The sequence below is a fragment of the Gavia stellata genome, chromosome 18 (genome assembly GCF_030936135.1).
Source record: "Gavia stellata isolate bGavSte3 chromosome 18, bGavSte3.hap2, whole genome shotgun sequence".
Taxonomy (NCBI): Eukaryota; Metazoa; Chordata; class Aves; order Gaviiformes; family Gaviidae; genus Gavia; species Gavia stellata.
The window spans coordinates 1,020,992-1,036,307 of NC_082611.1; the positions used below are offsets into that span (position 1 = coordinate 1,020,992).

The 15,316-nt window shown below is 52.8% G+C and overlaps 2 protein-coding genes across 2 annotated transcripts; both read left to right on the forward strand.

Annotated features, from left to right (window-relative positions):
• Positions 1 to 80: 80 nt before the first annotated feature.
• PALB2 (partner and localizer of BRCA2) lies at positions 81 to 10,568 on the forward strand. The gene is made up of 13 exons (XM_059826567.1): positions 81 to 218; positions 302 to 361; positions 468 to 549; positions 1,025 to 2,944; positions 3,708 to 4,519; positions 5,136 to 5,219; positions 6,407 to 6,568; positions 7,053 to 7,138; positions 7,418 to 7,579; positions 7,751 to 7,867; positions 8,238 to 8,325; positions 9,367 to 9,515; positions 10,337 to 10,568. The coding sequence occupies exons 1-13, from the start codon at positions 81 to 83 to the stop codon at positions 10,566 to 10,568; spliced, it is 4,092 nt and encodes a 1,363-aa protein (XP_059682550.1).
• Positions 10,569 to 10,993: 425 nt separating this feature from the next.
• NDUFAB1 (NADH:ubiquinone oxidoreductase subunit AB1) lies at positions 10,994 to 14,062 on the forward strand. Its single transcript, XM_059826519.1, has 5 exons — positions 10,994 to 11,146; positions 11,242 to 11,364; positions 11,637 to 11,724; positions 12,946 to 13,058; positions 13,887 to 14,062. Exons 1-4 carry the CDS (start codon positions 10,994 to 10,996, stop codon positions 13,035 to 13,037), a joined length of 456 nt encoding a protein of 151 aa, XP_059682502.1. The 3' UTR covers positions 13,038 to 13,058; positions 13,887 to 14,062.
• The last annotated feature ends 1,254 nt before the right edge of the window (positions 14,063 to 15,316 follow it).

Consider the following 15,316-nt stretch of genomic DNA (forward strand, 5'->3'; position numbering starts at 1 on the left):
ACTCCCAGCTTCCGGTACGTCACTTCCTCCCGCCAGCGAGCGCTTCCGCCGCGGGCGCGACCTATGGCGGCCCGGTTGCCATGGGCACGCACCGCCCGCGCGCCGCGCGCTTCCCGCGGGCGGCGGCCATGGAGGGACCGGCGGCCATGGAGGGACCGGCGGCCGCGGAGGGGGAGGCGGCGGGCGGGGGGGCCCTCAGCGGCGCCGAGAAGGAGAAGGTGCGGGGCCGGGCGGGACCGAGCGGGGCTCGGGGCGGCGGGCGCGGCGCGGCGGTGCCAGCCCGGTGCGTTGTGTCTTGCAGCTGAGGGAGAAGCTGGCGCTGCTGAGGAGGGAGTACAGCGAGACCGTCAGCCGGCTGCGGGTGAGCGGGCCGGGCCGGGCCGGGGGCGGGGGGGCTCGGCCCGGCCGGGCGCGGGAGGAGGTGCCGGGAGGCCGGTCCCAGCCCCGCGCCGGTGTTGTGTCCGCAGCGGGCGCGGCGAGCCGAGAGAGCCCGGAGCTACGGCCGGGGCACGGCGGCGGAAGGAGGCCGGCGGGAGCGGAGCCCCGCAGGTAGGAGCCGGCAGGCGGCCTCCCGCTTCGGGGCGGGTCGGCGGGAGCGCCCGGCGGGCCCCGTGTGCTCCCCCTTGTCCTCGCCCAGGCGGCGGGTCCGGGCCGGTGAGGGCGGGGGGGGCCAGCCCAGCCCAGCCACCGTCGCCCCTCTGTGCCCCCGCGGCCCGTCCTGCCGAGCCGGGGACGGAGCCCAGCTCTGCTGACCGCCTGGCTCCGGGCTGCGCTGTCCCCCCTCTGCAGCTGCTGCCACGTCCTCTGCCCCCCCGTGCCCACGCCCGGCCTTTCCACTGCTGCTGAATCCTCATCTGCCGTAACATCTCCTCTCCTTTCACCTCGCCAGGTCTGCAGTGCTCTCTGATCCCGACTGCAAGATCCCACTCTTGCGCTCCTAACAAAGTCGCCTAGTTTTACCGTGTGATGTTTTTCTTGGACAGGACTTGGGAGTACTTTACTCATACGACATTTTTTCCCACAGGTTCTAGAGATAACATATCTCCTAGTGCTGACAAACATGAAACTTCTCAGTTACAGACTAAAACCTGCTCTGATCTTGACGCAGAGAAGAAAACATCTGTCGCATTTAAACATGTACCCGAATTCTCCAATAATGAGATTAGCCTGCAGGACAGCTCGCAGGCAGAAAGCATACAGGCTAGCCCGGAAAACCTGTGCTGCGGAATTGTTAGGCCTGCCCCTGAGGAGAAAAAACCCCAAACCTCCAGAAGCTTGATGAAGCTGAGGAGACGGACGAAGGCTCTGGTATCGGAGGAAGGGGAATCAGTGCGTGATGTGCATCTAATCAGCGCTGATGAAAAGGTGAAAAATCAAATTGCCAGTACAGAGGAACTTCGGTCACCAGTCTTCAGGCGAAGCGGTCTCTCGAACACTGAGGAAAACGCTCAAAGAGCATCCAGACCAGCCCTTGTGCAGAGAGAAGAAAACAGTTTCACTCCTCCTGATGCAGCATTAGGAGTTGTACAAGACATGCTTGAAGACAGCGTCCCTCCAGGAGTGCCTGAGCGGCTCCTCTGCGCGCTGAGGGACAGCAGCGATGTCTGGCAGCCTGAGTCCCTGAGTGCTGTGGCCACACCTGATAACCGTGAGCCTGCACAACTGTGTTCAGAGAATGATGACTCTGTTTTACTTGACACCAGTGGTGATGGAGGAAAAGAATCTTTCAGTATAATAAAACAAATGGACGGTGAAAGTATGTGTGAAGATCAGGGAGAATTACATAAGCTCTTGGATTTTATGTCAGAAAATGAAGTATTGCCTGCTGACGGAAATAATACTGTAACTAATGAGAGCAAAAGCCATGAAGGAAATCAAAGTGGCACTAATAGCTTAAATCCCTTTCCTACAGATCTTGCTCTGGGCAACGTTGAAGAACTGTTGGAGAATCAACAGCTTGAAATTCGGTCAAGAATTTCTCGTCCAGAAAAGGTGACAGCTCCTGAAAGCTCACTGAACTCTTGCACGGTGGTTGAAGGGCTTCTTTTTCCGGTTGAATACTACGTTAGGACAACGCGACGCATGTCTAATTGCCAGAGGAAAGTGGACCTCGATGCTGTAATTCTTAGCCAGCTGGGCAGAAGCAAGAAAGGTCAGCGAAGTAAGTGCAAGCAGAAAGATACAAATTCAGGTCGGCCCTCCCAAGAAAGAGTTGAAAATGATTTGGAGTCAGGGGTCGTGCCGTTCCCTTTTCTTGGCGCAGAAAATGATCCAGCAAATTCAAGTAGTCCTCAGAAATCTCTCTCTGCATCCAGTGGTAGCAGCACTTCACTTGGATCGATTTCTCAAAATGGTATCACTAGCATAAAGAGAGATCAGAGACGATCACAGAGGAAACAAAAGGGAAGAAAGTCCACCTGCAAACCCCCTGTGCATCAAGTGTCACAGGAGCTTATAGCGAGTTTGGATCTCATAACAACGAGGGAAAGCAGTAGTCTGCCATCAAATGAGTGTCAGAGTGAAAAGGAAAACTGTGAGGCTAATCTTGAAAAATCATCTTCCGATGAGAGAAGATCGTCTGCTGCTGCAGCTCTTGGGTCTGGAGAGCCAGAAGTGACTGGCACTCTACAGCCAATGAGTGCTGATCCTCCTCCTGCAGGAAGCCAAGTGCCTGGCAAATGCCGTAAGACTCTGTTAGAACAGGTTCAAAATCCACTTCAGAACAGCGATTCTCTGAACCCAGGGAATGAAACTTTTGCCAACCATATAGGAGATCTGGAAGCAAACTTAACTGTGTGCCAGGCTGATAAACATCCAGTGGAGCATGTTAAGAACCAGCGCGTGCAAGGAGCCTGCAAGGCTGAGCAGCTCCCGGCGATTGATGTCCCTCTGCGCCGCTCCCTGCGTTCCTCTGCCAGACAGAGAGCCAGTCAAGTCTCAAAAGGTACTTCATCAAATATAAGCACTCCCTAAAGCTACAGCCCGAGAGCAAGGCAGGGAAACGTCCCAGTGAGTGCATGCACTGCTGTTCACACCCTGCCAGTTTTTTTTTTTTTTTCAAGAAAATCTGATATGGGTTAACTATTATTTTTTTAAAATAAGAGATTTTTTAAAAAAAAATTTAGATCATTGTGGTGCCCATGTTCCTTCAACAATTCCAGAAACTTCTGTTTCTGCACAGTGACGGGGAGTGAACAGCAATGCATGGACGAGGAGCAGGGCTGCTGAGAACTTCTTAAGCTGCATTTGCTGTTGGAGCAAATGTTGTGCACACTGATTTTCCAGCAAATGGATGTAAATCTGTTTCTCCAACTAAGTCTACATATTAATGATTTTTTTTTTTTAGGGCTGACAAGTGTGAAACACAAAGAGTAGGATGACAGTCTGAGGGTCTGTGAATATTGTGAAAAGAGAAAGTGTTGGGAGAAAACCAAACAAAACAAATTGACCAAGCGCTCGGTCAATTCTGTCGGTCTTTGGCAATAATCTTTTAGCTGAAGGCTTGATGCAGAGCAATTGCAGAGTGTAATGTCTTTTCAGAAAAGTGCCACCTCCATGTGTTAAGATGGATATGGCGTTTTTTGGGTGGGTTTTTTTGGAAAATAGATTAGAGTAACACTGTGGATGAGAGATTCTGAAAAGGCTAGTTGCTGGTTATTTTATGATGTGGTGTTCTCTCTTGTATTCTTGTGTTTTTCTTTGTCTAGATAAGAGCAAAAGAGGATGTAGCTATCCAACGGGTTCAGAGGGTTCTGCTTCTCTTGGCCTCCCTGCTATGGACCCCGATACTTGCGGCTCTCTTTTCTCCTTCCGCAGTCTCCAGTGGCTGGCCCCCAGACTGGGTATCAGAGAGTTTCACTTACCGGATGAGGAATTTGGACTACTAAAACTTGAGAAATTAGAATCTTCCCCTGTGAATGACTTGGAGGTTTTTGTTCCTAGTGTGTTTGGAGATGGTGTGGCTTCAGAGGACGCACAAGATGCACAAATGAATCCAGAAGGAAAAAGTCTCAGAAGTAACTTGATTTCGCCTTTCGAAAATGGATTGCCCAAGTTACATCATGTAGAAAGCCCAGCTTCCAAGAAGGAACTTTCCACGCATGAATTGCTATTTACTCCCATAGGGACTGTCTTAGCTGATGCTCCCACTCAGCCTGAGACTGAGATTTCCTCATCTGTTTTCCCTGTCGTGGGTGCAACCCCAGCTGTTTTACCATCGGTAAGCAGTGAGGTATTCCCCAATGCACCTTCTGTACCTCCCCCGCAAGCGAGCCTGCATTCCTCCAAAGGAGCGTCTGCCCAGGTTGTGGATGATGGGGAATGCAAAGACTCTGCCATTCCGTTGCACTTGGACAGCTGTGGTGCAGGATCTGCTAGAAAAGAAGAGGAACAAGGTACAGCATTTCCGTTAGAGGCTGAAAGAGGTCCCGATAATAAATCTGATGAGGCTGTGGCCTTGGAGAAGCATCAGCAGTCAGAGAACAAACAGCAGAGATCCTGCAGAACTTCTCCTGAACAGGTAACAAGCTGGCCTTTTTGCCAAGGGTACTAAGCCAGTGGTTTTGTGGGCGAATCCCCTTTTCCAGAGTCTCACCTGACTTCAGGGGAAAGACCTCTTTGTATGCTAGCCCTGCATGCTGTCTTTTAGCTGACTTGGTAGTTTGGTTTTCATCTGTTGCCTAAATTCTTTTGACCTCAAGAGCAAATTCTTTAAAATCCTGCTTAATGAAACTGGAGATGTGGGTTTCAATGCTTATTGCAGGATGCGTGTTTGAAACACGTATATGAACAAAAAGTTTCTGGTACCCACATAGTGTTGGTCTACCTTAAGGAAATTTTTCAGCTAGGACTTGGTAAAGGAGGTTAAATGACATGCGGTATGGGTACTGAGAGAATGACTTGTCTCTGAAGGCTGAGAGATGCAAAGTGGTGGAAGACAATTTTCAGGTGACACCAGGAAATAACCTGTCTGGGATCTCTTGTTTTTCAAAGACATGCAAGTACAAAAAGAGGTGCTCCTACCATAGCTCTCCAACAACTGCATGCAGAGTGAATTCATGCTTCTGCCTCATTCTTGCAGGTGCTGAATGTAATTTCAAAGTTGAATTATCCTCATTCTTTACTTGCTTGTGCAGAAAAAAGATGTAGCAGAACAGTTGACTCCGGTACTGCTTGATGGCCTGAGAGAAGAGAGCTTGCAGCTTGTATCAAAGCTAAAGGTGGGGTAAGATCAGATAATTGTTTACTGAGTCAGTAGCAGCTCTTTAATACCAAGTTTAACAAAAATGCAATACAAAATGCAGAATAGCTAGTTGAACAAAATAGATTGCTGTCTAATTTAATCAGTTCTGTCTTCATTTGCGGTAAAGCATGCTGCAAAGTTAGATTGCTGTATACCTCCTTTTGACTGACAAAGGATTTCAGTGTTTGATTCTGAATAATGAATGTCTAAACACATGCAAATGTCTTAACAAACAGAACTGCTGCATTTTTCTTTGGCCTCAGGTAAAATGATCTCAGCCCTTGTACCCCTGTTGCCTGCCCTGTGGCTCCTGTGGCCTCCTGTCACCATTTCAGACACTAAGTAACCCAGTAAGGAGCAAATTTTGTGAGGGACTATGGCACTGCCAAATACACATGTTGATGTTCGCACCCTTCTGGAACGGAGCCTTGCTTGTACATGCCACAACCAAGGCAAATCTTGCCCAGGACTGTTTGCACAGCTGAGCCCTCAGGTCATCTTCCTGCAGTGATGTCCTTCCGCCATCCTCTGTCTCGTAGGGCGTAGAGAACGGTTGGCAGGCAAGGAAGCAACATCTGTGGGAAAGCCCGTTGAACTCCAGATGAGCTTGCCGGGGCCTGGGTCACCTCTAGCTTTTCCAAACCAAAGTGCAAAGTTTTGCTCCAGAAGCAAGTCTGGGGGGGTTAGCACAACCAGCCAACAATAATACAGCTGAAGCTGAAGACTTTTTCACAAGGGAGAAGGGAAGGCCCTTGCTTTGTTCAGTTTTAAACTCTGTGCCACTGCCAGTCCTGTCTCCCGTTTGTGCAACAAGGGAAGCAAGTGCATGACTGCAGGTAGGTGGCACTCGGGCTTTGTGGTGGCTGTGCCGTGGTACCCCCAGTCCCGTCCCAGCTCTGAGCTGTGCCATGTCCCTGTCATTTCAAATGACAAGTGATTTTTGTGAAGTGAGCCAATGTATTTGCTGCTCTGAGGGTGAAACCCACCAGGCTTGTCTTCCTTGGTGCACTACTGGCACTCTACTCAAAATTAAACAGCATAGCCGTTAAGTTTTGGCCTCAAATTCTCATCACGCTGAATGTCAAGCTTTTTTCTTGGGCTGAACCTCCAGGTTAGATAACCGTGTCTATCAGAAGAAAAGCAGTGCTGATTTGCTTTGGACAGGATTCTTCAAGTTCCTGCGCTGTGGATGTGAGTACCATGTGGTGGGAAGCAGCTGGCAGGAGAGAGCTGTGCGTGGTGACTGCCTGTGAGAGTTCTGTCTCCCTGTGGAAACCTCTGGCATCCGACCGCTGGGCAAAGGTCTATACTTGGCAGCTTGGAGAGGTAGGAACACAATCCCTATTTCTAGAATTTAGGGCAACTTTCTTGCCCCAGCGTGTTAGTTCCCAAGATACAAGAAGCTTGCAGTCTTGGGTGCAAGGTGAGTTCTTTAGGTGGCATAAATTTTTCATTCCATCAGGCAACAGAGAAGAATGATCTGCACTGCTGATGGAGAAGGCCAGTAGCTTGTATGGTCGCGTGTTATCTGCTGGAATTTGATACTTCATGTACTGAATGGTGGCTGCACTGACTTGTGCTCTTTCCCCTTATGCTCCCTGGAGATGCTTTTTGTCTCTTATATCAATAGGGATTGTTTAATTAGGTAAACAGTCAGCAGAGAGTCCAGCTGTTAATCTAAGTGTGCTTCTTCAGAAGGATCTGAAAATTAGTTCTGCTCCACATCAATTTACTTGAAACACTCTAGAAAATGGAAATAAAGTCAAAGGGACATTGTGGGTGACACTGAGTTCTTGTTTTGCTGTCCTAGATTCCCGTAATACAGATCGTTCCTCTGCCGGACACCTGTAATCTCGTGTGTGTAGCATTGGGAGATTTGGAGATTGGAGAAATAAGGTCTTGTATTTATTTCTTACTAGCGCTTTGCACCCTGAATAGCTGCAGCTTAACTCTCCTCTTGTGTAGTAGTTGAAATGATCTCTTATTAATGTGTCACTTTCTCAGTTGCTTTAACAGTTGGAAAATGTGGAAGGGATTTCTAAAAATCGACCATAAAGACTTGCTTATTCTCCCCTAGAGGTGGTAGACTGTTTAAACACATGCTTATTTTTATATGCTATGGCATGTTTGAGTTATGCTTCCTTCTGTCATTAGGCGTACTTTTCTCTAATTTAGGCTCTTGCTTTATTCTTCTGAGACCGGCTCACTCAAGCAATCACTAGTAAAAACTGGAAACATAAAAGCTGTTCTTGGGCTAAAGGATAGGAGGCTGGTCAGCAGCAGCAGGACCATGCAAGAGCAGCAAGTGGAAATAGTATCGCTTTCAGAGACAGGAAGGTGAGTCTGCTGGTTTTGGGGTGGTCTCAGTGTGGCAGGTGGAAGAAAAGGAAGGAAACATCTCAGATGTAGCAAAGTGTCGGGTTCCTCTTCTTTCTGCAGATGTGCTGAGTGCAGAACACGTACTTGTTATTTTGACTGCCTTTTCTCACTTGCTAATCCGCTATTCAGGAGCAAGGACGGACAGACTTTGATGCCCCCCGAAGAAACTGTTTTAGCTTTTGCCGAAGTGGAAGGAATGAGAGACGCCTTGGTTGGCACCACTGCAGTGAACAGCATTGTTGTTTGGTCAGTGTTTCCTTTGAAATTAAATGATTTAGCTTGCAGGTGTACGTGGTGGCTGTGGCAGCTAGCTGCAGACGTTGTATCAGGGTGTTGGCTGGCAGCTGATTTGCCTGTGAAATGGTAATTGTTGAAGGGCCTACCGTCTGGCACTTTAACTTCTGTACAGTTGGACAGATAGTGAATGAACTGTGCTGCTGTAATTCCACTTGCTTTTGCATCATATTCATTACATCTCTTCCTGTGGCCTCTTGTCTTTGTTTGGTTTATGTGAAACCAAAAATGTGTCCATCTTGCATAGTGCTGTAACTATGATTAGAAAATAACAGACAGAGGACGGAAATGTAGTCAGAATTTGTATTTTCACCAACTGCAGGAATTTGAAAACAGGCCAGCTCCTGAAGAAGATGCACGTTGGTTACTCCTACCCAGCTTCCATCTGCCATCGAGCATATTCCGACTCTGTACGTACGTGAAACATGACACGCAGTTTATGCATGGACTGCACTGACTAACTGTGCTGGGGGCTTAAAGGATTAGGGTTTCTAGAGTGGATTGAAATATCAGCTCTATTTAGATACACTGAAGATATTTCAAAGGAAAATAGGTTAACTAGGAGAAATAAGCCAGACTGGCTACCTCGAATTCTTGGCTTTCTGCAGCATACTAATAAAATGAGTGGTGCTTCAAAGTGTATTCCAAAGCAGCAGCATCTTGGATGTGGGAAGCAGAAGTACTGTTGCCCAGTGCTGGTGCTTGGTCTCTTCCGTTTCACCAGGGGGTAGCTGCCAGCGTGGTGGTGACGGCACGCTGCCATTGTCGGAAAACCTGTTTGAAGTGGTTATTATTTCCATATACCCCGAGGATATCAACTGTTTGAAACCAAGATTCCTACTAATGATTCTTTCCCACCGGCTTCCAACTGTGCTGTGATTCCAGATGGATTTTTGTACTTTATCAAGGATTGGATTGTTTTCAGTGAGCATTTAACCTTTTGGGACAAGCATGTCTTGTCCGACAATGACGGCCTGAGTCAGGCTCTTGGGAGACTTCCTCAGAGTTTCTATCCCAGCGTATTTCGTGCTGGCCTGTGGCTGTTCTGAGAGCTGCTGTTTTCAGCTGTGCTGGTTTGCATGGAATTCTTGTTAAATTTATAAGCTCCTAGGGATTAAAACGAGGCCCAGGAATTTTACTTTAAATGTCACCTCATCCTACGGCAAGTTTAGCTTTTTCAGGCGGAAAGATAAGTGCATAAATCCATTGGGTCACTGAGCTGTCATTCTGTGGTATTGTACCAGCCCTTATCAGTCAGCAGCTGCTTTGGTTTTTATCTAATTTGATAAGGAAAGTAAACCATTTCTGTTTTATTCAGTAAAAGTAATGCATCACTGTCCATGGGGCTTTGATTATAGAGAGAACGTAGCAATTAATTTTTGGAAAATTCTTTGGGTTTTTTCCCCTCTTGCTGTTGTTTTTAGTGATGTATTTTTTCCTCTGTGCATCAGGGCCTTCTGTTTGTTGTTCTAAGTCATCCACATGCCAAAGAGAGTGAGTCCTGTGGAAACCCTGCATTCCGCGTGATAGCGTTCAACCCCAAAACAGCCAGGAGCGCGGGAGTGATGTTCTCTTCCCTCCCCCCTGGGCATGCGGGAAGGCAAGTACCTCGGGGACTCTGCGTGCCGGCTTCGTGGCTCCTTCGAGGCGGTTTTGGGGGAGAATCACTTAACGAGCTGAGTAGCGCTGCTGGCAGGGATCCATTGCCATCTTGCTGATGATAAGGAGGCCGCATCCGTCACTGCACGGTTGTCCTGCACAGAGGGTGGAATGGGGCGAGGGTGTTGGCTGTTTCCTGCCCGCTTCCTGCGCCAGTCTGCGCGCTGACCTCTGAGCTCCCGGCGTCACTGCGCGGCAAGGGGCTCTGCTGACAAAGGGGAGGCTCGATTTTGTGCATGCCATTCGCTTTTGTACATTTCTCCCCCCACGAAGTGATCGTGGAAAGGGTGTAACTGGGTTCATCAGGCAAACCCCCCTGGGAAAACGTCTGCACGTGAGGCGCGCTGAGCCCCCCTGCCGCTGAAGAGCGCTTTGCCGGGTTTATTTCTGTTAAGCAGCTGTGTGCGGCCAGACGACCTTTTCCTTCCTATGTCTTGCATTTTGAAGACTAAGCTGTTTAAGACGCGGTCTTGCAATGCGCTTACGTCCATCATCATGCTTCCTATGTGCACAAATACCGGCAGACTGAGGTCTTGGCTTGCTGAACGGTTTTCAAGTATGTTCCGAGGCTGCGGCAGGATTGTCTTGACATCCTTGGTTCTCGGGGGTGCTGAGGATACAACACGTAACCTGGCTTCCCACCGTTGGCTTAAATCTGCTTGTTAATTTTCTGTGTTAAAAACGAGCTGATTTCAAAGAGTGATGTGATGGTGTTTTGACAAACAAACTGCAGCATCGTGACCCTTCTGCCTACCGCCTTAGGTACCTGGAGGGCGACGTGAAGGATGCTTCTGCCGCCGCCGTGCTGACATCGGGAGCCATCGCCGTGTGGGACCTGCTGCTGGGGCAGTGCACGGCCCTGCTGCCCCCGGACCCGGAGGCGAGCTGGGCACTGGCCCGCTGGGCCACCACCGGTGCCTGCCTGCTGGCCGGGCAGCGGGATGGGACTGTCTGCCTGTACCGCTACCGGCAGCCCCAGCCCGGAGCGGCCTGACAGCGGGCTGGGGGCGAGGGCCCCCCTCGCCGGCAGCTCCGGCGGAGCCTGGCGCTTCAGCTGCCGCCTCGGGGCCGCCGGTAACGGGCTCGGGGGGGCTGTGTGTGCGCTCGGGGGCCGGGCACCGGGCGGGCTGGCGCCTCGGTGTGTGCAACGCCATTAAACCTGTTTGCTTTGGAACGACTCCGTGCCTGCTGCCGTGCCGGGGGGGCTGCCCGGGGCTCCGCGGCGGGGGGGCGGGGATGGGGAGAGACGGGACTGCCCGGGGCTCCGCCGCGGGGGGGGGGCTGCTCGGGGCTCCGCTCTGCGCGTCCGCCGGCCGCCAGGGGTCGCTGCCGCCGCGCCCGGCCCGTGGCGGCACCGCCCCGCGCCGCCGTGCGCACGGGCCGCCGGGAGCGCGCGGTGCCCGCTGGGAACAGGTCACCATGGCGGCCCGTGTCCTCTCGGCCTGCGTCCGCCGCCTCCTGCCCCGGCCGCCCCCGGCCGCCCCGCGGCCCGCCGCGCTCGGCACCCTCTGTCCCCGCCGCCCGCGGGCCCCGCCGTGCGCGGCCCCGCCACCGCCGCGGCCGTTGGCGCAGGTAAGGCAAGGCAAGGCCCGGCGCCGGCGGGCGGGCGGGCGGGCAGGGGGCGGCGGGCGGCCCGGCGCTGCCCGCTGCTGCCCGGTCTCTTGCAGGTGCCGCGGGCGGCCTGGCCGCCGTGCCGCCGCTTCTCCGACCTGCCGCCCCTGACCTTGGCGGACATCAAGGACCGCGTCCTCTACGTCCTCAAGCTGTACGACAAGATCGACCCGGAGAAGGCGAGTGGGGCCGGGCCGGGGGGGCGGCGGGTCCGTCCCCGGGCGGGCCGGGCCGCCGGCAGCGCCGTGCGCCCCCGGGCAGCCGCTCTCTGCGGGCGGAGCTCGGGGCCCCGCAGTGCCCGCGCCTCGGGGGGCGTGCGGGCCGGGCGCGGGGTTTCGCGGGTTGGGGAGGGCCGGGAAGGCCGAAGGCTCCGGTTAAACCCGGTCCTGTCTCGGGTTCTGTCGCGCTGAAGTGGCTGCGGCCAGCTGATTTTCGATTTTCCTTCCTCTAGCTCACGGCTGAGTCCCACTTCATGAAAGACCTGGGTTTGGACAGTTTGGACCAAGTGGAAATCATCATGGCTATGGAAGACGAATTCGGTAATTCAGAGCTGTGCATGCTCGGATCCATCGTTACCTTTTTTGGCTAATCCTTAAGCGCAGCTGTAGCAAACAAGCATTAGTTCTTTTCTGTGAATAGTAACACTGACTTTTCTCTGATGTAATTCAAAGAAAATCAGGCAGTCCTCAGTCAGTGAGAATGTGCGCTGGTCGCTGGTGGCACCGGCGGGAGTCAGGAGAAGGTGTCTGTCTCTCTGCTTCCGAGCTCGGTCCCTCTGGGAGCCCTGACAGCTTTTCTCCCTGCACCCCTCCCGGACAGCACCCGTCGTACTGCTGGGGAGGGGGAGAGTGGGGGACAGCAGTGTGTAAGGGAGGGTGGCAGAGATTAGATCTAGCATGAAGGCTGCATCTGGAGCTGATTTTGGCTCCTGCTTGTGAAATCACAGATACTCCAGGTTTTTCTTCACCAGAACTTCTTTTCATCCTCAATACTTGACGCTACTAGGAAAAAAACACTGTTGTTAGTTTATATTCCAAGTTTCTTTTTACTTCATTTTGGGCTTCTTCATGCTTTTTTTTAAAGCTCTTAAATTCTGGAGTATGTGCCTAATTGGTCACACTGGGTCATAAATGTCCCCAGGGTTTGGTCGTTCTCTAAAGCTTAGGCAGGTGTTTCACTTCCAGAGCATTCGCTAACGCTGTGTATTTAATCCACTTACTGTGTACCGTGGGTGGAGTGTTAATGTGTGGCTATGTGGACTAGAAGGAAGAACCTAAATTTTCTAGAACATATTTCTGACCAGTTCCACGTCCGAGAGCCCTTGTGCTCCCGGCCCCCAGCTGCGGCTCTGTATGCTCAGTGGCAGACTCCAAACCTGAGGGGCTTTGGGCTCTGGCTTGTCTGGGGTTACAAGAACATCCCCTTCCCGTCGCACACCGGTGGCTGTGGGAGCTCTGGGAAGGCGTTAGTGGCTTTAGCGGGGCGGGAGGGGCACTCGCCGGCTGGCTCGGCAGCCCTGCCGCGTCTGCCTTGGCAGCCCTACCACATCTGCCTTCTCCCTTACCCAGAAGCAGCGTCACGTAAGGCAGAAGGCAGCTTGAAGCTCGGCGTAGCAGTGGAGTGTTGGCTCCGGCTGGCCCAGCAGCCCTGGCCTATTTGTCCCCTGCCAAGCTGCAGGCATCTGAGCCAGCAGTAATTGCTTCCTTTAGCCTTGCTCCTGTTTCCGTTGTTTTGGCCTAAATATGTGCACTTTCTTCCAGGATTTGAAATTCCTGATGGAGATGCAGAAAAGTTAATGTGTCCACAAGAGATTGTAGATTACATTGCAGATAAGAAGGATGTTTACGAATAAAAAACAGTTCTTCAAAGCCGGGTAAGTAGAAACGTGCTCCTGCGAGTGTCTCGGGCGCACGTGCACGTGTGACGCCTGTGGAGGGGAGTGTCCGGACACCGTACGGCTGTAGGGCAGGCAGAAGTCTGGGAGGTCTGGGAGGGAGCTGGCAGCAGCTGCCCGCTCTGAGCGGGGAGGATAAAGTGTATGTGTTTTCCTGAGGCATCTGCTGTTGGAGGGAGGATGGGGGGCTCAGCGCCCTTTCATCTCGCCCTGCGTGGCACTTCAAGCACTGAGGTTATCCGCAGGTCTCTTAGTAGGTGGCTAATTGACTTTAGTCATGAAAGTCCATCTTTTCAGCGCTCCTCGGCCATGCGCAGAGCATGCGGGGTCGGCAGCTTCAGAGGTGTGGGATAGCACAGCTCCCAGCTGCCCGTGGTGACCATTTCCTCCCTGCCAGCCGCAGCCGGAGTCTGGAGCAGGAAAGGAAACGGGCAGGAAAGGGTTATTGGAGCAACTGCCCTGAGGTGCTCTGGGGCTGCAGGGGAAATGAGCCGATGGCCTCGGGCCAGCGTGCAGCAGCAGATCGGTCCCCATTCCTGTTTGTTCCTGTGTGCGCTTCTGGCCTCCCCCCACACTTGTGGCCTCCCCCACACGCTCCTCCTGCGTCAGCAGGGGAGCTGTGCCCCTTCGCTGCTCTCTGAGCCAAGGGGAGAATCCTAGCGATCCGGAAGACCGGTGGCCTCCTTTACCTGCCTGCTTTTGGTATTCAGCTTGTCTTGTCTCTGCCTGACCTGCTTCTTTTGTGCCTTAAAATGGTAGTTCTGGGTTGATGAAATACTAAATATGTGGATTTTTATTTTTTAACAGGAGATGTCTCTACCACCAGGACTGGGCTGGTGTCAGCGGGTGTGAATGTAAGCGCACATGCTGTACCGTTGCTGCTTTCATCGGAAAGTTGTACTTGGACGTTGTATTTAAAGCTGTCTGAATGTGTTGTCCTTTAAAAAGAAGAAAAAAAAAAAAGGAATAAATATGTAAAACCATGCTGTGTTGATGGCTTTTCCATTTCACGCTGTCAGCGGGTCACTGTGCTGGTGTTGAGGGTGTGAAGGACACTTCAGGGATGAGGAACTGGCTTCGCTAGAAACGCCTTTCTCTAACCCAGGCTTTCACTGGCGGCACGGCTGCTGCCCGCCCGGGGCCGTTCCCCTGTGGGTAGAAGCACCACCTGCCAAGCGCGGGAGGGCTCGGGCTCCGAGTGCATCTCGCTGAGAGCGTTCTGCGGTTCTTCCTCCCTGTGTGTCTGAAAGCGCTAGCAGCACCTGTACCGCTTGTGCCCTCTGCCGCTGGCGTGATCGCTCTTCCCTGATCTCGCTGCTTGTGCCTGCTCTTTCCGGTGAACCGCCCTTCTGCTGCCTTTACTGTTCATTCCATCAGTGCTGGTAAAAACAAGCGAGTTCTATTTATTTGAAAGGCTTCTGCTTTCCCGATGGAAAATAAAGGGGGGAATGACTTCCTTGCTGCTGGAAAGCAAAATCACATCGGTGTTTCTGTAAGCCCAACTAATCTCAGCACAGGAGGCTTGCTTTAAATCTCTCCCGAGACAGAAACACGAGTTATTTCTGGACACTACACAGTTTTTCCTCTGAGCCAAGAAACACTTTCATATGTCAAAGAGGCGCTGCTAGGCTGCGAGCCAAGAAAGTGTCACTGGATAACGTATCCTCCTCTGGCAATCAGGGTGGCGGAGGATGGAAAAGGGACCCGGGTCTGTCGGTGCGGCACGTGGTGCCTGAGTGTGGTGCGGGTGTTCTCGGGGCTTCCTCTGGAGCGGCATTTCGCTTCTAAAACCGCGCGGTGCCGGACCCTCGGCCAGCCGGGTGACCCTCAGGGCCCGAGTTCTGCTTTCCTCGCGTGCGAGGCCCGTGCCTTTGGAAACTCCTTAATCGCCCCTTCACCCCCAACGTGTTTAAAACGTTTTCTGGACAGGCTGCACGGTGGAACCGGGAGGAAACAGTCGTTTTGGCCACCGGCGGTGTCGAGGCGCCCGCTCCGCGGCGGGAGTGACGGTGGCTGCAGACCCCCCCGGTGTGGGGCGGCCCTGAGCGCGGTGGGGAAGGAGCCGCGGGCGGATGCAGCCGGCGGTGCCCCGCAGCAGCCGCTGCCCCCGCCCCAGCGAGGGGCAGAGCGGGGCGGGCGGGGGAAGGCCCCGGGGGCAGCCGCGGCCGCGGAGCCCCGGCAGTGCCTAAGGGCGGCTTTTCCGGGATAACCCCGTTGGCTGGAGGAGCGGGGGCCGA

What these genes read in the sequence shown, in the direction of transcription:
- PALB2 (XM_059826567.1), top strand. Translation starts at nt 81, where the DNA reads ATGGGCACGCACCGCCCGCGCGCCGCGCGCTTCCCGCGGGCGGCGGCC. An exon ending in GCGGGAGCGGAGCCCCGCAG is followed by an intron (nt 550 to 1,024) that starts GTAGGAGCCGGC and finishes TTTTTCCCACAG; the next exon opens with GTTCTAGAGATAACATATCT. An exon ending in GCAGAACTTCTCCTGAACAG is followed by an intron (nt 4,520 to 5,135) that starts GTAACAAGCTGG and finishes TTGCTTGTGCAG; the next exon opens with AAAAAAGATGTAGCAGAACA.
- NDUFAB1 (XM_059826519.1), top strand. Translation starts at nt 10,994, where the DNA reads ATGGCGGCCCGTGTCCTCTCGGCCTGCGTCCGCCGCCTCCTGCCCCGG. An exon ending in CGCCGCGGCCGTTGGCGCAG is followed by an intron (nt 11,147 to 11,241) that starts GTAAGGCAAGGC and finishes GGTCTCTTGCAG; the next exon opens with GTGCCGCGGGCGGCCTGGCC. An exon ending in GGCTATGGAAGACGAATTCG is followed by an intron (nt 11,725 to 12,945) that starts GTAATTCAGAGC and finishes ACTTTCTTCCAG; the next exon opens with GATTTGAAATTCCTGATGGA.